We start from the raw sequence: 23,749 nt of genomic DNA, 5'->3' as shown, positions 1-23,749 counted from the left end.
TCTGAATAACAATGAACTTCCTCCACTAGTGAGGAAAGGAATATAACTACTGGAGCACGTGAGGAGTTTAAGATTTAACCATGAAACTTAAATACCAGGAATACTCCAGAGCAGTTCCCAAATTTTTTTGACCAGGGACCATTTTGACTAGGGACCACTCTCCAACATTAGTACCAAAAGGGTTATGAATCAGTCAGCTTTAGATTGGTCAACTTTAGATTTGGTTTGGTTATTTGGGATGCTGACAGAGGCGGCCCTAGGTAATTTTCAAAGGTAAGCAAACAGTATTTTGGCGCCCCCCGCCCCCCCCCCCCCAACCAATCACTGATATATATTTCAATCCTGACAAGATAGAGGTCCTCCTGGTTGATCGTAAACCAGATCGGGGTATAGGTTGGCAACCTGTGGTGGACGGGGTTACACTCCCCCTAAAGTCACAGGTCCGCAGTTTGGGAGTCCTCTTGGATTCATCACTTACGCTTGAGGCTCAGGCGTCGGCAGTATCCAGGAGGGCTTTTGCATAGTTGAGACTTGTGCGCCAATTGCGACCGTACCTTGCAAAGGCTGATCTGGCCGGGGTGGTCCATGCCTTGGTCACTCATAGATTGGACTACTGTAATGCGCTCTACGTGGGGCTGCCCTTGAAAACGGCTTGGAAATTTCAACTGGTCCAACAAGTGGCGGCCAGAATGTTAACTGGTGCTCCCTACAGAGCACCAGTTAACCCTCCTGTTCAAGGAGCTCCATGGGCTGCCACTTATTTTCACATAGAAGACCGGGGGGACTTCTATGATGTCTTGAACTTGTTTTTCTGGCGGAAGAGCGTGTTGGTGATGACAAGGTTGTGTTCTGCACATTTGGTGAGAAGCAGGATGCCATTCAAGTTGTTGTTTCCAATCCCGTCTTTTCCTATGTTCCCTGGCCACAGGTTGAAGTCTCATCCAACACTTGTATTAAAGTCCCCCAGGAGGATGATTTTGTCCTCCTTAGGTATCTCTGATAGGATGGTGTCCAGCTGACAGTAAAAATTTTCCTTGATGTCATCATCAGCATCTAGTCTTGGTGCATAGGCACTTATGATGGTCGCCTGTTGGTTTTTGGCAAGGTCCATTCAGAGAGTTGAGAGTTGCTCATTGATGCAAGTGAGTGCTTCGGTCAGATGCTTCACCAGATCATTTCTGATAGCAAAGCGAACTCCGTGCATTCTTTGGTCTTCAGGCAGTACCTTCCAGAAGAAGGTGAAGCTTCCTTTTTCTTCCTTCAGCTGTCCCTCTCCTGCTCTCCAGGTCTCCTGAAGGGCTGCTATGTCGCTGTTAACGTCTTCCAGTGATGTCAGTTCTGCGTTTTGGGCGTTCACTGTCAGTGTTGTCCATCAGTGTCTGTACGTTCCATGTACCGAAGTTCATTTTTCTTTTTTGGCCATAGGGTAGTGACCCACTGGACGCGGCAGTCCAGTCAGGGATAAGAGAGGCAGACTATGTTTAGGGCACCTTTTCACCACTCTCTAAAATGTAGCACTTCTCCCCAGAGGCTATTTTTAATCCCCCCCCCCCAGAGGTTTTTCCCTCTGACTTTTTGTTTTCATCATTGTTGTGTTTGGTTTTTACTGATGTATTGTATTGTTTGGGCTTGGCCTTATGTAAGCCGCCCCAAGTCCCCTTGGGGAGATGGTGACGGGGTATAAATCAAGATTATTATTATTATTATTATTATTATTATTATTATTATGTTTCTTCTAATATTCATCTGCACAGTAGTAAGCAAATGACAAGCATCTCAGGAATCAACTCTATTCTACCACAATACTGCCACAAGTTTGTTGGTTTTGTTTTGTTTGTTAGCACAGGGTTTTCTTGATAGAGGAAATTTGCCATTGCCATTCTATGGGACAGAAAATGTATGTTTTGCTCAATGTCACCCTTGAGTTTCCATTCCTGAGCTGAGATTTAAATTCTGGTCCCCTAGAGTCCTAGTCCAACACTCAAACCACTAGATGTACTGGCTCGTTCTTAAAGTTATCTAAAAGAAATCGAATTGCTTATGAAAGAAATTCCCATAGGGAAAACCAATTGCATTGACATTAATATTCCATACATAGCTTTTAGAGGTCATCAGCATAAAGATCAGTATGGAGATACAGCCACACGGTATTAGAGAGTCCAGAGATCAAATACGCTTTATTGATCTTCGACCAGTTGCAAGTGCTGCTCGCTCAAAGTTAAACTCCTTGAAAGGATAGAATGCAAATCTGGCAAGGACATTGTATCATTTGTGGAATTTGCACATTTCTCATTTGAATGACAGATAAGTTTTCTTTCTTTTGCTTCAAGAGAGGAAGTGAGTGGTACTTGAATCAGTTGCAGTAACCATTGTGTCTGATTAATGTAATTCTGGAGCTTGCGTTGACTCAGCTAATGATAGCAGGGATTCCATCAATTTACACATCCAGTAAATTGCTGTTGAAATGTTGTCTATGATCAGATCTATTAGTTTTGCTGAGAACATCTTGTTGAGGAAACATAAGTGAAAATGCGCTCTAGAGGGAGAGTAAATAATGTTAAATGAAAGGTACTGGAGAATGTCATTGTGCTTCTTAGAATGTTTACCTGTATTTTTCACTGGTTTAATGGATTTCTTTAGCTGAGGTCATGGGGAACACAGGAAGAGAAAGGTCCAAGCACAATGTTTTAATTGAAGCTGGAAAGCTCATTTAAGAATGTAAGAATCTTGCTAGATTTGATTGACAGACTGAACCTTATGTTTACACCATAATCAACCCATTGTCTATGGCAGAGGTCCTCAAATTAAGACCCGGGGGCCAGATACGGCTCTCCAAGGTCATTTACCCGGCCCTCGCTCAGGGTCAACATAAGTCTGAAACGATTTGAAAGCACATAACATTGCAACCCAGAGCAGGAAACTGGACCCTCAGACAACCTTCCACCACACTTGACTCAAGGAAAACAATCCTTTTTATTGATGAAAAATAAATACAAAATAGAGGAAAAAGGCAAAGGTAAAAAGTCACAGTAAAAATCAGCAACAAGAAATGTCCATAAACAAGATTATGAAACCCACAGCAAAACTGCTGAATCCTGGAACCTGTTAGCAATCCACTAACCATACTTGGAACAACTAGAAAACCTCTGAGGAACAAGGCCACTTGAATCAGGAGACTTGCAAAAGCTTGCACATAAATCTGGAACGATGCCTAGTCTGAAGCTGCATTTAGGCCAGGCATACTTAAGGCCGAGAAATCTATTGTGAAACACGCCTTAGGTTTTTGTTTGCATTTCTCTCAATCTGGCTGACCTACGTAAACTTTGTGCTTCTCCCCGCCTCTGCCAAATCTGCCCCCACCTATCCTCATTAGGCAGACCAGGTGTCAGATTCTCTGGAGAACTAAGGCTGGGAGGAAAAGGGAGTGAAACTTCTCCACTCGGCTCAGAATGCATGTTCTCATGGGAATTTTGACTTTCACTTTCCAAGGCTCTAGGATCACTACTCAAACCATCATCATCTAAATTGGCCTCAGAATTCACCTTGTTTTCTACATTAGCATCAGAGAATACAATCAGAGAATCAGGTTCAGGTTCACACACAGGCTGAACCCCAACACATAACAACAATAACAATCCTATCTCATCAGTCAAAAGCAGGCCCTCACTTCCCATTGAAATACTAATAAGTGTATATTTGTTAAAATTGTTCTTCATTTTAACTATTGTATTGTTTTTAAGTGTTTTTGCACTACAGATAAGATCTGTGCAGTGTGCATAGGAATTCATTCATCTTTTTTTCAAATTATAATCTGGCCCTCCAACAGTTTGAAGGACTGTGACCTGGCCCTCTGTTTAAAAAGTTTGAGGATCCCTGGTCTATGGGAAGACCACCATCAGGTCTGAGCTTTCAGGACAGGGCCAAGATATAAAGGCACAATATATTCGGTTTGGCAGCTCTGTGTTTGGGCAAGCTAAGCTTGTTTTCAGGAGCAGGAAATGAACCTGCATAACAGCATGCCTATAAACCTACAAAGAAATCAACAGAAGGAACATTGTGTGAATTGAGTGCCTAAGTGCTGGTCATATGGAGTGTACTTAACAACAAACCCTCTAATTTTTACATTGGGCTCTCATTTCTATTTTAGAAAGCCCCTTATTCAAAGTAAAATTAAAAATCAAAGGTCAGGAGTTCGCTTCTGTATTTATGCTCAACACCTCTGCCACCCATGCTTTAGAGTTGTTGTTGGTTTTTTGTAAAATAGCCAGTATCTGTGCCAAACTTGTTAACTTTCAATTTTTCTGCTTCTAATTTCTCATGCATGGTACTGAAAGTGATAGTAGCACAGGGAGTATTTCAAACAACAGGAGTGAGTATCTTGTAGCCTTCTAGATGTTCTTCAGCTCCCACAGACCCCGGCTAAGGCTCCTGGGAGTTGTAGTCAGCAACAACTGGAAGTCCTAAATTGGCCATTCTTGGCATAAAATACTTCTTATTTAACTCTCCCTCTACACTTCTCCGTTCACAGCTGCTACTCTGACACATGCTTATATTCTTATCCTAATATAACTTTTGCCACCTGTTTTTTAAAGGGCACTCTGAAAAAATGAGCCAATTATTTGCCTTGTTGTTTGAATAATATGTGTTGAATGCTAGAATGGCATAGTTTCTATGCAAGAGTAGGTGAGCTTAGCCATCATCAAATCATTTCCTGTAGACCATGGTCACCCTACTTTAGAAATAGATATATAAATGAAATGTTGGGAAACTATTGTGCTCTTTAATAATATTATGTTCTTGAATATTGTGCTCTCTGTTCTTACTTGGCTAGACCACACCTGGAATATTGTGTCCAATTCTGGGCACCACAATTGAAGAGAGATATTGACAAGCTGGAATGTGTCCAGAGGAGGGTGACTAAAATGATCAAGGGTCTGGAAAACGAGCCCTATGAGGAGCAGCTTAAAGAGCTGGGTATGTTTAGCCTTGAGAAGAGGAGGCTGAGAGGAGACATGATGAGGGCCATGTATAAATATGTGAGAGGAAGCCACAGGGAGGAGGGAGCAAGCTTGTTTTCTGCTGCCCTGGAGTCTAGGACGCGGAACAATGGCTTCAAACTACAAGAAAGGAGATTCCATCTGAACACGAGGAAGGACTTCCTGACTGTGAGAGCCGTTCAGCAGTGGAACTCTCTGCCCCGGAGTGTGGTAGAGGCTCCTTCTTTGGAAGCTTTTAAGCAGAAGCTGGATGGCCATCTGTCAGGGGTGCTTTGAACGCAATTTTCCTGCTTTTTAGCAGGGGGTTGGACTGGATGGCCCATGAGGTCTCTTCCAACTCTATGATTCTATGGTTCTAAGTCTCAGGGCTGAATCAAACATACTGTCAGGGATGTATGTATAGGATGTTAGCTTGAAATATTTACCCATGATTCTCTGTACCACAAATACCTATCAATTGCCTAAAGGGATGAATGATACACTCCTCCAGATTTCTTTGGATTTCAGCACCCAGCATTCTTCACCCAACTGATTTTACTGGCAAAGGCTGACAGGAATTACTTTCTAAAGATGTAGAAAGTTACAGAGACTGCAGCAGTTTGAGCATTGGACTAATATTCTGGATATCAGGCTTCGATTTATTGCTCAGCTGTGCTCAGGTGAATAACACATTTTCAGTCCCAGAAACCCCATGATGGGTTCAACCAAGGATCACCACAAATCATAAACAACAACATATGTATTAAAAAAGAGTGTGGGTGAGTTATGGGCATGAACTCCATGTTTCGGATGACCTATGAGCATCACTGCCAACTTACTTACTTTTACTTTAGGCGATCCCTTGTTTTCCGAGGAGGATTGTCTCCTCGGCAATGATCAACATTTTCTAATGTTACACCATTAAGCTGTATCGCTGGCATTGGAGAGGGGTTGGCTGGTGTCTGCTGGAACAGCACCTTGGTTTTTTCAATGTTCAATGACAGGCCGAGCTTCTCGTATGCTTCTGCGAAGGTGTTTAGAGTGGCTTGTAGATCTTCTTCTGAATGCGCACAGACGACATTGTCATCAGCATACTGGAGTTCTATAACAGATGTTGTTGTAGCCTTGGTTTTGGCTTTCAGTCTGCTGAGGTTGAATAGCTTGCCATCTGTCCGATAGATGATTTCTACTCCGGTGGGAAGTTTCCCATCAACAAGGTGAAGTATCATAGCGATGAAGATGGAGAATAAAGTTGGGACAATAACACATCCCTGTTTGACACCCGATTCCACTTTAAATGGGTCACTTTGGGAGCCATTGCTGTCCAAAACTGTTGCCATCATGTCATCATGGAGGAGCCGCAGGATGATCACAAACTTGCCAGGGCACCCGATTTTTTGGAGGATGGTCCAGAGAGCGCTGCGATTCACTGTGTCAAATGCCTTTGTAAGGTCGATGAATGCCATGTACAGAGGTTGATTTTGTTCTCTGCATTTTTCTTGGAGCTGTCGTACAGTGAAGATCATGTCCACTGTTCCTCTGGAGGGGCGGAAGCCGTTCTGGGATTCTGGGAGGGAGTCTTCTGAGAGGGGTAGAAGGCGGTTTGCAAGGATTCTTGCGAGGATTTTCCCAGCGGAGGTTAGAAGGGGGATACCTCGATAGTTTCTGCAGTCTGTTCTTTCCCCTTTTTTTGAAGAAGGTGATGATGGTGGCATTCTTGAAATCTGCTGGGATTTTCTTGGTCAACTACATTTTTTCTATGAGCTGGTGAAGTTGTTGTGTCAGCTCAGGTCCTCCCTCTTTAAAGATTTCAGCAGGGATCCCATCAGGTCCGCTGGCAGGACCCTCCCTCGATGGACTGTCACCTTGTCGTGGTGACGGGGCTTGCATGTTCCGACCACCAACTATTGCGATATTGTAAATATCTTATTGAAAAGTAAAGTTTGACCAGCTTTCACATGCACCTACTTGAAGAGATTGTCCCAAAGGACCTATGCATGAAAGGAACAAGCAGAGCACATCTTAAAATAGGTACCCTTGAAGATCTGTTGAAGAAACACTTGTGACAGACAAGAGTTTGTCCTTTAGCAAAATAAAACCTGTTATTTATTAAGGAATGAGGTTTCTGTGAATTATGGATGGATTTAATTTCCTCTAGCCTCTCCAAAATGCTTGCTATGAATAATACATGGGTTTCTTTTAATTCCATATTCAGAAACACTTCATTCGCTAGAGAAATTCGATGTATAAATTTAATTATCTGCATTTGGTCATTTATTTACCATTTTGACTATGTATATTACAGCCATACTGGAAGAGCAGCTGAGGTTTTTTCTACTGGACATCGTGTTATGTTTTAATAATATAGGGGAGAGGTTTGGTTGTCTTTGGCAAGCTTAGTTTTCAAGAGTGCTGCAAGGGCAAACCAAACATCAGCATTCCTGCTGCACTAGGCAAAGGTGAGTAGTAGTAGAGCCAAAAGGCAGCTGCTCTGTTTTGTATTTGAGACATAATTGAACAGCGGAATAATACTGAATACAGGAAGCTGTATAAAATAAAGCTGGAGAGGGGAAAAGGTTTTTGGAGCACAACTTCTAGCATTCCCCACGGAAAGGAAAGGATTCCTCTCCAGTTTCAAATCTAGCAACTATAGACAAGGATATTCATACTAACACAATTCGGTCTTTTTAATTAGAGGTGCAAAAAAGATACCTAAGTGAGTTTTGCCACTAGAGTCCCTTGTATAAATAGCTTCAATGGTGTTATCTCACATCAGAAATCCAAACTGAACAGAACAAAGCAAAAATTGCCTTATCTTCAGTACACACTTAAGCCATAGATAACATGGGCAGTGTGCCAAAAGTCACAACTATGCATACAAAGGCATGCAGCTAAGATAATTTGTAGTTTGAGCTTCAGAGGTGAAATTATATTGGGAACTATTACTTCCCTATTATGCTGGCAAGTAAATCTGTTCTAGGTTTTATTTCGAATTTAAAAAGAGCTATCCAGGGTGCTAAACATATTTTGGGTTTGTGAATTTGGATGGGTTCTTCAGAATCGACTCTACAATCTGGAATGGACTCAGTGCTCCATATTGGCAATGGACTCACCAGCTGCTACAATGACGTTGCTTTCTTGTTGTCCCTTTTGACTCTAGTAGAGTTTGAACACCATGCCTGATTCTCAACAGAAAATCTCATAAGGGCTGCCCCAAGTGCCTCACTATATTGAACTGAACATGCACTACAATTTCCTGCATATATATATATATATATATATATATATATATATATTGTTTTTCTCTTTGTGTTTTCCAGAATGCACAAGCCAGCTATGATTTCAGCAGTAATGACCCATATCCGTACCCCCGCTATACAGATGATTGGTTTAACAGGTAAGGACAATGTCTAGCCATGCAGGAATTTCAATTGCTTGCCTAACTCCAGTCCAAACTTTTATCAATATAAAACAGGAAGTTACTCCTGTGCTTATAATATCCACGCAACAGGAAGATATTCTCTACATCTGTGTTTGTTTCACACACATAGGGCTTCTTCTCATGAGTGGGATGGGAGCAGGGAAAAGCAGAGGAATCTGTCTTACCCAGTTCCCTCCTATCTTTCCCCATATTCTGGGATGGATAATACGAATAAAGGGAGAGGAAGACACAAAAGAACAGGGAAGGTTAAAAGGAAAAGGAAAAGGAAAGGACCACACTGAAGATACTGGGAAGTCAAAATTCTACACTTTTATCAAATTCGCCCCCCACTGTCTCATTTCCATTTCTACACTCTCTCACGCACTACATTAATGTTTCTCAACCTGGGGGTCGGGACCCCTGAGGGGGTCGTGAGGGAGTGTCAAAGGGGTCGCCAAAGACCATCAGAAAACACAGTATTTTCTGTTGGTCATTGGGATTCTTATGTGGGTTTCCCCTTTTGTCTCCAAAACATCCCAAAGGTACTCTTCCTTCCCCCTTGATATCAAGACACTTATGAGGGATGACCTTGCAGCTTCTGGTGCCTATAAATAAACTTCCTCTGCAGCTGATCATAAATCTAGCAGATCAAGATACACAACTCTGAGCAGCAAATGAGAGAAAGTGGCATTCTCCATCAGCCCTAATATGCAAGTAAATACAAACATAGTTAAACGCATGGTAAGGCTTATCATCCAGTGCACATAGTACAGAGACAATGCAAAGCATCTTGCTGATCAAAATGAACATGGCAGGACACATGTGTCTGATATTAGCTCCAATCTATCCTTCTCCTCATGCAGCTGATGACTGCTGAAGTGGGAAGAATGGTTGGGGAAGTTACATTTGTAGCAAAATGTATTGTCGAAGGCTTTCATGGCCGGAATCACTGGATTGTTGTAGGTTTTTTTGGGCTATATGGCCATGTTCTATCTTAGCGTGTGGACAATTTCAACAGAAAAGAGGAAACCATGAAAATGAGCAAAACCTGGCTACCAGTATTTAAAAACTCTAAAATTACAACAGCAAAACAACAGAGGGGAAACAATCAGGCACATATAATCACCTCTCAACAAAAGATTGCCCCAGGCACTGCCAGGCCATCAAATGCTAATCAAGGTGGTCAGTTGAAACATTCACGCCTAGCTCCAGCAGACAAGAGTCCTTTGTCCCACCCTAATCATTTCACAGATATATAAATCCCTTTTCCTAGTTCCAACAGACCTCACTACCTCTGAGGATGCTTGCCATAGATGCAGGTGAAATGTCAGGAGAGAATGCCTCTAGAACATGTCCATATAGCCCAAAAAAACCTACAACAACCCTTTTGTAGCAAAAGTTATTTGAATGTAACTTAGTAGCAATTGTGGGTATGAAACAGTTACAGACGAGTAAAATTAAGTAACTTTCCATTTTCTATCCTCCCAATACTTTTCTGCCTGCATCCATGTTATTTGAGCAGTACTGCAGAATTGAGTGTGCACAATAAGTTTTTTAACCTAATAGGTGCATATGGGGGCAATGGATCTGGAGATTGGTGGGGATGAGGGAGAGGGCCTTCTCTGTAGTGGCCCCTCAGTGCTGGAATTCGCTCCCCAGAGATATTAGGCAAGCCCCCACCCTGGCAATCTTTAGGACAGTGGTTCTCAACCTGTGGGTCCCCAGGTGTTTTGGCCTACAACTCCCAGAAATCCCAGCCAGTTTACCAGCTGTTAGGATTTCTGGGAGTTGAAGGCCAAAACATCTGGGGACCCACAGGTTGAGAACCACTGCCTTAGGAGGAGCCTGAAAACTTAGCTGTTCCAATGCACCTTCAGTGATTGAATATACCAAGCCCTGCATAAAATGCCCTCAGAATCACTTTATTTTCTGGTATGTGCAATTAAATCTTGCCTTATCCCCGGATCCCCTGATTTTATATTGTTGTGCTGTTTATTTATATTGGTTTTGTATTTTATGTTATTTTTTTTTATTTTGCTGTGTTTTTGTGTTATACTGTGTTACTGTACTGATGGGCTTGGCCTTATTTAAGCCACCCTGCGTCCCCTTGGGGAGATGGTGGCGGGGTATAAATAAAGTTTAATAATAATAATAATAATAATAATAATAATCTATATATATATATAAATGCTCTGTGCATAATGAGTACCTTAAAAACAAAAGAACTAATGAATGAAATCACACCAAATTTGGCAACAAAACGTCTCACAACACAAGGAGTGACCATCACTCAAAAAATTATGATATTGTCATTTGGGATTTGTAGTTGCTGGGATTTATAGTTCACCTACAATCAAAGAGCATTTTGAACTCCACCAATGATGGAATTGAACCAAACTTGGCACACAGAACTCCCATGACCAACAGAAAATACTGAAAGGGTTTGGTGGGCATTGACCTTGAGTTTGGGAGTTGTAGTTCACCTACATCCAGAGAGCACTGTGGACTCAAACAATGATGGATCTGGACCAAACTTGGCACAAGCACTCAATACGCCCAAATATGAACACAGATGGAGTTTGGGGGAAATAGACCTTGACATTTGAGAGTTGTAGTCACTGGGATTCACAGTTCACCTACAATCAAAGAGCGTTCTGAACCCCATGAATGACAGACTCGGGACAAACTTCCCACACTGAACCCCCATGACCAACAGAAAATACTTAAGGCCATCCAATCCAACTCCCTTCATCGGGGCAAGAAAACATAATCAAAGCCCTCCTGACAAAGAGCCATCCAGCCATGGATATAGATAGATAGATAGATAGATAGATAGATAGATAGATAGATAGATAGATCGAGATGGATAGATAGATATGATTCACACACACAGAGATATAGTATCATAGACTTGAAAGGAACCCTTAAAGAAGGACAATGATATCTTGCATGTTCCAGGGTGGGTAAACCAGGCACTCTCCACATCAACACTGACAAAGAAACAGCAAGAAATACTGTTTACCCACAAGCATAAAGAAATTACATATATTAGAAACCAACATTTTCTCATTATTTTATTTTCCAGATCAACAGACTGGGCCACAGCAACACATGGCAGGGGACAGCTAGTAATAATAATAATTCCTTCTTTGAGAGGGAGAGGAGATGCCTGTGGTTTTTTGATCTGTAATTTAGGAAAATGTGTGATGCTACACATGCTGCAGATACTTGGCCACATAAGCCTAGCAACATAAGAGTACTATCCCCCACCATTTGTTTAATAATTGTCAGCAGAGTGCATTGTGGTTCAGGAAAAACTCTCTTGCAAAGCAAAATAATAATAATGACGTTACTCTTGTCCTTGCTCCTGTACTCCTTTGAAGCATAAAGGAAAGGATGCAGGTAATGAAAAAATTAGAGCAAACTAACACAAAACAAAGCAAGCACACAGAAACAAACATTTTTTTAAAAGGTTGAATATAAATGCAATGTTTTCAATGGACTGGAGTGAGTTTGCAAGAGCTTTCACTATACTTTGTTGCCATCTATATTTTTCTCTCAGGGACAAACTCAACAAAAAAAAAACAACAAAAATGAAAATTCATTCTTTGTTAGTAATATTTTTCTTTTATTTGAAATATTTCTAAGGTCATCCATCAGTAAAACTCTCAGGATGGATGAGAACTATAAAATCAACAGTATAAAATACTCTGGCACTTTGTGACTTCTTTGTTAGTATGTCGTAAATTTGCTTGGCTATTTGGTCTGAAATTTAAAAAAGCTAATCAAAGGGCTAAATCTTATCCCTTGGATGACTCCTGTAGAAATTCACTCCCATTAATGAGGAAACTACCATTCACCACTGACAAAACTGCAACATAAATGTTCTGCAAAGTTTGAAAGAAATGCCAAGTACTGATGGGAGCAATCTATATAAATAAAAATGTAATGTTCGTTTGTGATAATCACAGAACTCAAAAACCACTGGGGGGATTGACACCAAATTTGGACACAAGACACCTAACAACCCAATGTATGTCCTTCAATAAAAAAAAAATGATTTTGTCATTTGGGAGTTGTAGTTGCTGGGATGTATAGTTCATCTACAATCAAAGAGCATTCTGAACCCCACCAACGCTAGAATTGGACCAAACTTGGCACACAGTTCTCCCATGACTAACAGAAAACACAAGAAGGGTTTGGTGGGCATTGACCTTGAATTTGGGAGTTGTAGTTCACATACATCCAGAGAGCACTGTGGACTCAAACAATGATGGATCTGAACCAAACTTGGCACAAGCACTAAATACACCCAAATGTGAACACTGGTGGAGTCTGGGGGAAATAGATCTTGACATTTGGGAGTTGTAGTTACTGGGATTTATAGTTCACCTACAAGCAAATAACATTCTGAACCTCACAAATGACAGAATTGGGGCAAACTTCCCACACAGAACTCCAATGACCAACAGAAAATACTTAAGGCCATCCAGTCCAACTCCCTTCACCAGGGCAAGAAAACATAATCAAAGCCCTCCTGACAGAGAGCCATCCAGCCATAGATATAGACTTATATATGTGATTCACACACAGAGAGATATAGTATCATAGATCTGAAAGGGACCCTTAAAGAAGGACAATGATATGTTGCATGTTCCAGAATAGGCAAACCAGACAATCTCCACATCAACACAGACAAAGAAACAACAAGAAGTACTGTTTACCCCAAGCATAAAGAAATTACATAGATTAGAAACCAATACTTTCACATTACTTTATTTTCCACATAAACAGACTGGGCCACAGCAACGCGTGGCAGGGGATGGCTAGTGATTTGATAATTATAATCAAGAGACTCATAAGAGCTAGCAGAAGATTTTTAAAATTTTATTTTGCTGATGACAGAGATCTAGAAAATGCTGTTCTGGGGACCCAGGAACATTGTTGTAGGTGCCAACAGCAGTCCTTGTTGATTTACAAAGTTAGTCCTTTGGTATTGTTGAGTTTTGAACATGCCTAGATTTTCGACTTGGTTTTCTTCAAATGACTCTCTCTCTTCCCCCCTCCCACCCAGCAAGTCCCCCATGCCTTATGAGAATTAACTTCTGAAAAGTGTATTCTCTGTTTCAAAACAAGTTTGCTCTGTAGCAATGAAGAGAAGTAATGGCACCATCCCATAGTGAGATATGAGATGTTGGGGTTTTTTTCTTTTAATTTTTTTAACCAGTCTTGATGTTCTCTACCTTCTCTGCAGTCATGGAACCAGATGTGCTGGTGAAGTATCTGCTGCAGCAAACAACAACATCTGTGGTGTTGGAGTGGCATATAATTCCAAGGTGGCAGGTAGGACATACATTAAAGGACTATGTTTGGTTTCTTTCATTATAAAAGTTGTCCTTCCATATTACAGCAGATACCTTATAATAAGTGACTATCTGTACCTGCCAAGCGTTGCTGTGGCCAACCTTCCCTCCCACTTTCTCTCCTCCCTTCCCTCTTTCGTTCCTTTCCTCTTTTTCTTTTCCTATCTCTCATCTTTCTTCCATCTTTACCTGTTTCTTTCCTCCCGTTCTTTGCTCTTTGGTTACATCCTTCCTTCCTTCCCTATCTTTCGTTCCTTCTCACCTTCCTTCCCTCTCTTTTTCTTTTCACTTTTTTATTTCCTTCTCTCCTTCCTTGCTTCTCTATCTTTCTTTCTTTCCTTCTTTCCCTCCCTCCTTCTCTCCTTCCTTCCTTCCCTCTTTCCCGCCTTCTCTCGTTACTTCTTGACTGTCCCTTCCATTTAATATTGTATTTATATCTTACATAGAAAGAGGGAAAGGAAGAAGGAAGGAAGGAGGGACAGGAAGGAAAGAAGGAAAAAGGGAGGGAGGGAAAGAAGGGAAGGAAGGAAACGAAAGAAGGATGGACAGGAAGGGAGGGAGGGAGGAAGGAGAAGGAAGGAGGAAGGAAGGAGGGAAAGAAAGGAGAGGGATGAAGAAAGGAGGGAAGGAAATGAAGGGGAAGGAAATGAAGAAAGAGAAAGAAGGAGGAAAGAGAGGAGGGAGGAAGGAAAAAAGAAAAGGAAAAAGAAGGAGGGACAGGAAGGAAGGGAAGGAGGGAAAGAAGGAAAGGAAGGAGAAGGAAAGAAGAAAAGGAAAGAAAGGAAAGGGGGGAAAGAAGGGAAGGGAGGGAGAGAAGGAAGGTCCTTCATTCAAGCACCGTGGACCTTTCTGTTACTTTAAGGGCAGAAGAGTGGGCAGTATTAGGTGCTGCCACTGTGCTGAGGAATTGCTTTACTCACATACATATCCAGAATTTAATACAAGTTAAAGTTGAAGTCTATAGCACACTCAAGTGGGCAGCTAAAATTGGGGTGGTGGGGAAGTGGAGAGACTTTGAGTCTCAGGTTCAGGTTCAGGTTCTTTACAGTGGCGTGTAATTATTTTTCTTTCAAATTCAAATTGGGACTTTGATGGAGAAGGTCTGTAGTGATCTGTTGCTTGAAACATGAAAAGCTTATCTCCTTTTATCGACAGGAGATCAGACCAGCATTGGCTTTGGAAACTTGTCAGAAAATCAGTAGATCAGAAAGACTTCTTACAAAGTCTTTACTTTGATTACAAAAAAACAAAACTGCTGAACAAGTTGAACAAGTTACATCCTTCAAATATCTAGGCGTAGTTTTCCAATCTAATGGTAGCAGAAGAGCTCATGGGGATCAAGTATCCAACACCGTGCAGGGGAGCTCAATTGCCATTCTTAAATATCTTAGGACAAGAGGGGGCCACTTCACACCGGCAGCGCTCAAGCTATTTGAAGCAAAGTCATTAGCCCAACTCTTGTATGGTGCTCAGCTAGGCCCCTTCCCCAGTTTTGCCCCATTAGAGCTGGTTCAGTCAAAGTTTCTGAGATCGGCCTTGCAGGTCCCTAAATGCATTTCTAATGCCTCCCTGCGAGTAGAGACGGGCTCTATGAGAATTGAGGCCAGGGTGTGGGTGGCCATACTCAACCTCTGGTTCAGACTATCCCATGCACCCTTTGATCTTGCCCACTAACCTTAAAGGATGACTTCCAATCCACATGGAAGCAGGCGGTAGCATCAAAAATCTCCTCATTGGGATTTTTTTCCAGGTCTACTATTCGCTATGGATTACAATCAAGCCAAAGCACTTATTAAACAAAGTATCACAGACACAGAGCGACAACTAAATATGGCCTCGGTTCCAACCTTCCTTATCAATGAAGACAGCAGATATCTTGCCTCCCCTATGGCATATTTAACAAACTTAGAGGTTCCTATTCCTCAAAGGGCTTTCACGCTGGCTCGATGGCACGCTCTCCCATCAGCTGTACTCGCAGGCCACTACCGGAAGATCCCTTTCCCAGAGAGACTCTGCCCCTGTGACTCGGGTCATGTAGAAACAATAGAACATGTGCTCCTTCAGTGTCCGTTCTACAGGGATATCCGTGCCAGGCTTATCTTACCTCTGATATACAAGCACCCAGGCCATTCAGGACAATTTTATACCTCCATTCTACTTGCAGATATTAATTCATCTACAACCTACAATGTTGCAAAGTTTTGTGCAACAGCATACAAAATCCGTCAGGGGATGACTAGTCCCAAAAGTTAACTGTGTGTCCAGTAATCTTCTTCCCTGAATCTACAATTTGGTGATGGATCTGGGCATTGTATGTTTTTACCCTGTTTCCCCTTCCACTCCCTCACCCAAATTGTGCTTCAGTAGTTATATTTATATTTTTAATGTACCAAACATACCAAGTTTGTATGAAAATGTGACTCTATTTCCTGTGCTGGTCAATGACCGAAATAAATGATTTGATTTGATTCTTATGCAAGCATCTCCTCAGATAAGGCAACCATCTGTGCTTATGCATTTGTTTTAGTTCATTATTTATAGGTTTGTTGATTATATTCACAGGTATACGGATGCTGGATCAGCCATTTATGACTGACATTATAGAGGCCTCCTCTATCAGCCACATGCCCCAAGTGATAGATATCTACAGTGCCAGCTGGGGCCCTACTGATAATGGTAAAACTGTGGATGGACCAAGAGAGCTCACCTTACAAGCCATGGCAGATGGGGTGAATAAAGTAAGAGTCATTTTCTAATGCATCACAGTGGTATTTCTACTTCTTAGAGATGTTACTTGTAACCTGTACTTTTCCAAACTACTTGTATGGAGTTCATTGCATCATCATCATAATCTTACAGGGCCTACAATATTTAAGACACACACTTAAAATAATTTTAAAGTATTAGTATCTTTGAAGTGATTTATTGTCAAATAGAAATTTGTGGAAATGAAACATGGAGTCATGTCACACACATATACACAACCTTAACTAGAATTCATTTGTTTTATAGTTATGCACCAGGCCAAATATTTTGTCATATTCTGCTGCCATTTTTAATTTAGTGATTTATGAGTTATTGAGGCGAGGGAGAGAGACTATTTCCTCTTTAAAAACCTTTTTTCTGCCTTACACTGATTCGGTTTCTTCTTTTATATTGGCTGGGACTTTCTGTGTGCTGTAAAACCTTTGTACTTTATATCGCAGGCAATGAAACTCTCTTGTGTATAACAAAGTAACACAGTTTATTTATATCTTCTGGCTCCAACACTTGTGTTTACATTTGTGTTTTGTTGCAATCTTGAGGCTTACAGGCAGTATCATTTACTTGGTTAACTTTTCTGAACAAACTATCAATGTTTCACATTCACAAATATGTTAGTTGCTTTACACACCCTTGGCTGAATTATATTCTGAACTAAGGCAACACTAGCCTTCTTTATGTTCCTTAAAACTCGAGCTTTTTTAACTAACTGCTTCACTATATCAGAAGTCTTTAACACATCTTCATAACTGCTTATTTCTATCAGGCACTCAAAAACCAACTCTCCTCTTCACACACAGATTCCTAACTGTCATTTTCAAACTCCCTCACTCTAACTGCTTCTTTCAGAACCTTGGCTCCGCCCCTTTGGAATGTTCAGCTCTGATCTCCCCAACTGTCATTTTGGCCTAGCAGCCTTTTCAAATCCTGGGCCTACACTAATCTGCATATGACCAATCTGCTTCAAATATGCAAATGAATCTTATCTCTGCTGTTGCTACCCTGTCTGTGCCTATTCTTCCCTATCGGCCATATGTAAACATAGAGCTATACACCAAAACTTTAACATAGAGTAGCAATTTCACTACAGTTATTAATTTGTTTTTTTTTAAAAAAAAATATCTTCAAAGATGCAACTATTATACTGACAATCACTCTGATAAGTGTGACTAACCAGACCAAACATAAGAACATTTTACATTGTTTTGTCCACGAATAAAAAATTAGCATGGGTCTTGTAATTGAAGAGATGAATAACATGTGTACAAGAAAATGTTCCATTTTCAGGACACTATGTTCATCTTAATAGAAATAAATTATACAGGGTTAGTCAAAATGCATAGGCCAATAAGCCATTCAATTGAATGGCTTATTGGCCTATGCATTTTGACTAACCCTGTATTATGCATCTTGAACAGCTCACATTCTGTGGCATTTTACAAGATTTTTTAAATGTTCTGTTTTTGTAATGACACTATATATTCATAAGAAGAGAGACAATCTTTTTTGCATAAAAGCAAAGAGAAAGGAGAATAAAGAGAATGCCTTTCTTACAGCAAGTGAAAGAAAAATTAAACTAAACAAGAATACATCTGGAATGCTTTTCCTGACATGTTTGGGGTTAGTGCATTTATGAGGATGTATGTCTTAATTTAGTTTCTGAAAAGAAGCTGTTCAGAATCCCTTGTGTGTTCAAAACATCCCTCTCAGTCACCACTAAGTAAACAAGGATTCTATTGTGGTTCTTTACTATCGGGGAGAGAAGAGGGGAGACAGATTGTCTTAGCCATAACTGCAGCTGAGAGGGTCAGAAGCAAGGTTATGCTCCACCACCCACCCAGTAAACAATTGCCATACAGCCCCCCCCTCCCCCAGTTTGACTGCTGTTATAGGTGGACAAAGGGATGGTGCTGTTCTGCATCTGATAGTGGAAGATCTTGGCTAACGTGTTTCTGGAAGCACGGGGGAAATGGTATGCTGGAGAGGAACATCTTTCCTTTAGCATTTATGTGTACGAACCCATGCGATCTCTTCAATCATTGGAGAGGCCCTGCTCTCGCTCCCACCTCCTTCGCAGGCACGATTGGTAGGGATGACTGAGAGGGCCTTCTTTATGGTGCCCCCCTCAACTCTGTAACTCACTCCCCAAGGATATCAGGCAAGCCCTCACATTGGCAGTCTTTAGGAGGAGCCTGAAAACATGACTGTTCCAGTCAGAGGCGGCCCTAGGTAATTTTCAATGGTAAACAAACAGTATTTTGGCAACCCCCCCCCCCCCGCCCAAACCAATCACTGATATATTTTTTCTGTTCGTCATGGGAGTTCTGTGTGACATATTTGGTTCAATTCCATCATTGGTGGAGTTCAGAATGCTCTTTGATTTTAGGTGAACTATACATCCCAGTAACAACAACTCACATATGTCAAGGTCTATTTTCTCCCAAGAGCGCCTCAAGAGCGCCCCTGGGCAAAATAAACTATACTGTGAATGCTTACTTTGCATAATAGGTTGAGCTGCCCCTGGTTCCAGTGTGCCTTCACCAAATAAAGGAAAGAATGCCCTGCTCTGACCAATTCCCTGCAAAATGTCCTCAAATGCACTTTAACTACTCATTGGGTTGTTCTCCCTACACTATCCTTTAAAACCCTCCTGCTTAGATACATCCTACCGCTGTCCACGCCCAGTGTTTATTTTAAAATTTTAATCTATTACATCTGGCCCGTCCATAGGTTTTTAATTTTTGTGCGTTATTGCCTATATGTGAGTTATATTAATTGTATTGTTTCATTTGCTTACTGGTTGTTGTTTTATTGATGTGTTGTTGGGCTTGGCCTTATGTAAGCCATCCCGAGTCCCCTTGGGGAGATGGTGATGGGGTATAAATAAAGTATTATTATTATTATTATTATTATTATTATTATTATTGTCCCACTGAATGGCAAGGTCAACAGCTCGGTAAATCTGATTGATTCAATTGGTCTACACTCATTGGAACTAGATATTGGATTTAAGCCTATACTGCTGGAATACTGTTGATGATTTATGTCATCAGTACTGGAACACTGTTGATGACTTGTATGCGCATAAAGGCCAGTTTTTGATACCTTTTGAAGGTAAACATAGAGATGATGTGGGGGTAGCAAATAAAGCCTTCTCCATTGGCCAATAAGGGTGACATATTGGCCCCTGAGCAGCTTAGTAAGTAACAGGGCAGCAATCTCTCCTGATAGAGATGTTTTTCAGTGCTGTATCCTCCTCTTCTTCCTCCCCCATTCTTCTTCAGTGCTGTATCCTCCTCCTCTTCTTCCCCCATTCTTCTTCCCCCATTGTTGCAGGGCTCATAGCCATTTTAGACCTATGACCATGTTGCTGCCTACTGCACTACCACCTACAGCTATATTAGCCAACAGGAACAGGATAGTGATTTTTTTAAAAAACAAAACATTACTCCAAAACTCAGGAAATCAGAGTTTTCATAGTCTCTGAAATTTCACACATGAAAAACAGGATGTGTGAGGCCAAGCGTGATGGGAAGGCTGAAACTCGGAATGGGACTGTTGACAATATAATGGGGAGATTCTCTAAGCTAAAAGGATGGTCACCCATGCTTTCCCATCTCAAAGTGATGAGGTCGTAAAAAAAGACAAACTACAGCACAGTAGTTTGTCTTTTCCCGAGTCTACTGAAAAGGACAAGATCATCCCACTTCACATTAACTGAATGCATTAATTAAATGTGAATTGACTTTGCATTTTGATATCAATATCGCAGCAACTGACATAAGATGAGCAGGGAAAGTGAGGGGAGAGAGATACTGGGACATTTAGAAAGTAGTTGGAAAATAAAACAACAGAGGATCAATCCAAACTGTTTCATGCCAAAGCAGAACAGGTGGACGATGTGGGATTTATTCCATTCAAAATTGCTTTTCATGACTGCATTTTCCAAACATCATCAAGTATTTTTAATTACTGGCTGACCTATCAATATTGCTAGGTGACAGTTAATGTTTTTAAATTCGTATTACATGAACTTTGCTGGTAGAAAAGGCATTTCTTTTCTTGCTTTCTCTGATGTTGAGCAAAGTAGAAGATTGTCCTCTGCAGCAGAGATTTCAGCTTGGTTTTGAAATGATTTCCCATTCGATGTTAATCAGGAAGCGAAAGGGTAACTCAACTGCTTGAATGATGCTTTTAAATCTGACAAGCAATTTAAGAATGTGCCCTCAAATTGTGTCAGCCAATTTGATGGTTACAAGAACAATTTGATGGTTACAAGAAATGTTTATGGAACTACGTGTTGACAAAGGCTTTCATGGCTGGAATCACTGTTTTGTTGTGAGTTTTCTGGGCAGTATGGCCATGTTCCAGAAGAATTTTCTCCTGACGTTTCACTCACATCTGTGGCAGGCATCTTCAGGGGTTGTGAGGTCCTCACAATCTCTGAGGATGCCTGCCATAGATGTGGCTAAAACGACAGGAGAGAATACAAAGCCCTAAACGGTTTGGGACCCGCCTACCTGCGTGACCGCATCTCTGTTTATGAACCCACACAATCTCTTTGATCATCTGGAGAGGCCTTGCTCACGATCCCACCTGCATTGCAAGTGCAATTGGTGGGGACAAGAGACAGGGCCTTCTCTGTGGTGGCCCCTCGACTCTGGAACTCTCTCCTTAAGGATATCAGGCATGCCCCAACGCTGGCAGTTTTTAGGAGAAGCTTGAAAACATGGTTATTCCAGTGTGCCTTCCCAGAATAAGGAAATTCTAAGCAATATGTCCCCAAATGCACTTTACTAGAGATCCAGGATGTCTGCACACCGCATCCCCCTCCAAATACCTATCCTTTCACCTGGTCATGCCCAGCATATTTTAAAATTTTTAATTATTACAATTGGCCCTGCTATAGGTTTTAATGCGCCGTGGTATTTTGTTAATGTTTATTACTTTGTTTTTATTGCTTTGATTTTGAGTTCATTTATTGTTGTATTGTTGCTTTTGTTGTTTTATTGATGTATTTGGGCTCGGCTTCTTGTAAGCTGCACCAAGTCCTCCGGGAGATGGTAGTGGGGTATAAATAAAGGATTATTATTATTATTATTATTATTATTATTATTATTATTATTATGCTGGAACATGGCCATACAGCCTGGAAAACCACAGCAACTCATTTATGGAATTTTCTTATGCCTTTGAAATTGATTCATCTTATTATTTTTTTGGTGGTGATCTAGAAGAGCATGGCTTTTAGGGCAATTAAGCATAGGCTTACTTTATATGTACATTGGTATGTTTAAGTCCCCAGTGTATGGCAGGAGAACCCTGATTGCTGAACTGTGACCCTATGTATAATGTAACACAAGAGATCAATAGATTAATTCAACAGTGTTCAAGCATCCCAGATGTATTATCTGGCAATCAGTCAAAATCCATAATGATCCTAGTTGCTATTATTTCTGAAAATGCTAAAACTAGAGCAAGCAGGTGAGAATAATATGGAAGCATCCCATCTCAATACATATGTTGAGGCAGATAAAAAAGAAGTCTCGTCAAAGGGTTGTTGTAGATTTTTTCGCGCTATATGGCCATGTTCCAACACAAAAAAACCCCTACAACAACCCAATGATTCCAGCCATGAAAGCCTTCGACAATACATAGTCTCATCAAAGGCTTCCATGGCTGGAATTACTGAGTTGTTGTAGGTTTTTTGGGCTATATGGCCGTGTTCTAGAAGCATTCTCTCCTGACGTTTCTCCAGGCATCCTCAGAGGTTGTGACATCTGTTGGAACTAAGAAATTTGGCTTTATATATTATGTCCTCATCACATTGAACATTCACACATACAACAGACAAGAGTTCTTTCTTCCACCCTGGACTTTCCACAGATATATAAACCCAATTTTCCTAGTTCCAACAGACCTCACAACCTCTGAGGATGCCTGCCATAGATGCAGACAAAATGTCAGGAGAGAATGCTTCTAGAACATGGCCCTATAGCCCAAAAAATCTACAACAACCCAAAAAGAAGTCTTCCTCTAGATTTGTACACTAACACCTAACAGATTTTCCAAGTACTGACAATGCCTTTCACTTCTTGGCCCAGCTCTTCAGCATAACCCCAGAGTGAGAACGTCATTTCTGATTAAAGGTTTTGGAAATTAACAAGAGAGAATTCTTCAAAGGCTTTTCCTCACCTATGCATAGAAAAGGGCTCATACTTCACAAAGGCAATACCGAAAGGCACTCTTTTTCTTCTCCCCTGCCTCATTCTATTTTCACTCTTTAGATTGTGTAGAAAGATATCCAAGGTCTTTCTTTTCTCTGGAAAACATGCTGTCGTTCCTGCCAAAACCAGATAATTAGCACCCCTGCCAGGATGTTCCAGCACAAGGCTTCGGTGTTCCTAAGCAAGAAGGAAGGCAAGAAAGGAAAACATTAGACATTGAAAATACTGCCTTCAAAATGTTCTGTGTCTTGTAGCACTGCTATTTCGATTTCATTATTGCAAAACCTTTTCAAAAATCATTGTAATAATAGCAATCCAGAATAATGGCTTATTTATTATAACCTCATCTTATGCAGAACTTGGGAAAGTTACCTCTTCAAACTTTAGATCTCAGGATCCCCTAGCTACATCAACACGAGGACTCCAAGATCTTTTTCACATGTACGGCTCGAGAGCAGTACATGTGAAAAAGATCTTGGAGTCCTCGTGGACAACAAGTTAAACATGAGCTAACAATGTGACGTGGCGGCAAAAAAAGCCAATGGGATTTTGGCCTGCATCAAGAGGGGCATAGTGTCTAGATCTAAGGAAGTAATGCTACCCCTCTATTCTGCTCTGGTTAGACCACACCTGGAATATTGTGTCCAATTCTGGGCGCCACAATTCAAGAGAGATATTGACAAGCTGGAATGTGTCCAGAGGAGGGCGACTAAAATGATCAAGGGTCTGGAGAACAAGCCCTATGAGGAGCGGCTTAGGGAACTGGGCATGTTTAGCCTGAAGAAGAGAAGGCTGAGAGGAGATATGATAGCCATGTATAAATATGTGAGAGGAAGCCACAGGGAGGAGGGAGCAAGCTTGTTTTCTGCTTCCTTGGACACTAGGACGCGGAACAATGGCTTCAAACTACAAGAGAGGAGATTCCATCTGAACATGAGGAAGAACTTCCTGACTGTGAGAGCCGTTCAGCAGTGGAACTCTCTGCCCCGGAATGTGGTG

General features: G+C 41.2%; 1 protein-coding gene across 1 annotated transcript in view; it reads left to right on the top strand.

Annotated features, from left to right (window-relative positions):
- Positions 1 to 23,749, top strand: part of PCSK2 (proprotein convertase subtilisin/kexin type 2) — a 175,930-nt gene that overhangs the window by 114,760 nt on the left and 37,421 nt on the right. The window contains exons 6-8 of the mRNA XM_060784162.2: positions 8,297 to 8,373; positions 13,652 to 13,740; positions 16,323 to 16,498. Of these exons, the coding sequence (XP_060640145.2) occupies positions 8,297 to 8,373; positions 13,652 to 13,740; positions 16,323 to 16,498 (342 nt within the window). The remainder of the gene's footprint in view (positions 1 to 8,296; positions 8,374 to 13,651; positions 13,741 to 16,322; positions 16,499 to 23,749) is intronic.

This window comes from Anolis sagrei, chromosome 1 (assembly GCF_037176765.1).
Source record: "Anolis sagrei isolate rAnoSag1 chromosome 1, rAnoSag1.mat, whole genome shotgun sequence".
Taxonomy (NCBI): domain Eukaryota; kingdom Metazoa; phylum Chordata; class Lepidosauria; order Squamata; family Dactyloidae; genus Anolis; species Anolis sagrei.
Note: the sequence above shows the minus strand (reverse complement) of the source record. Positions and strands in the feature narration are given on the sequence as shown.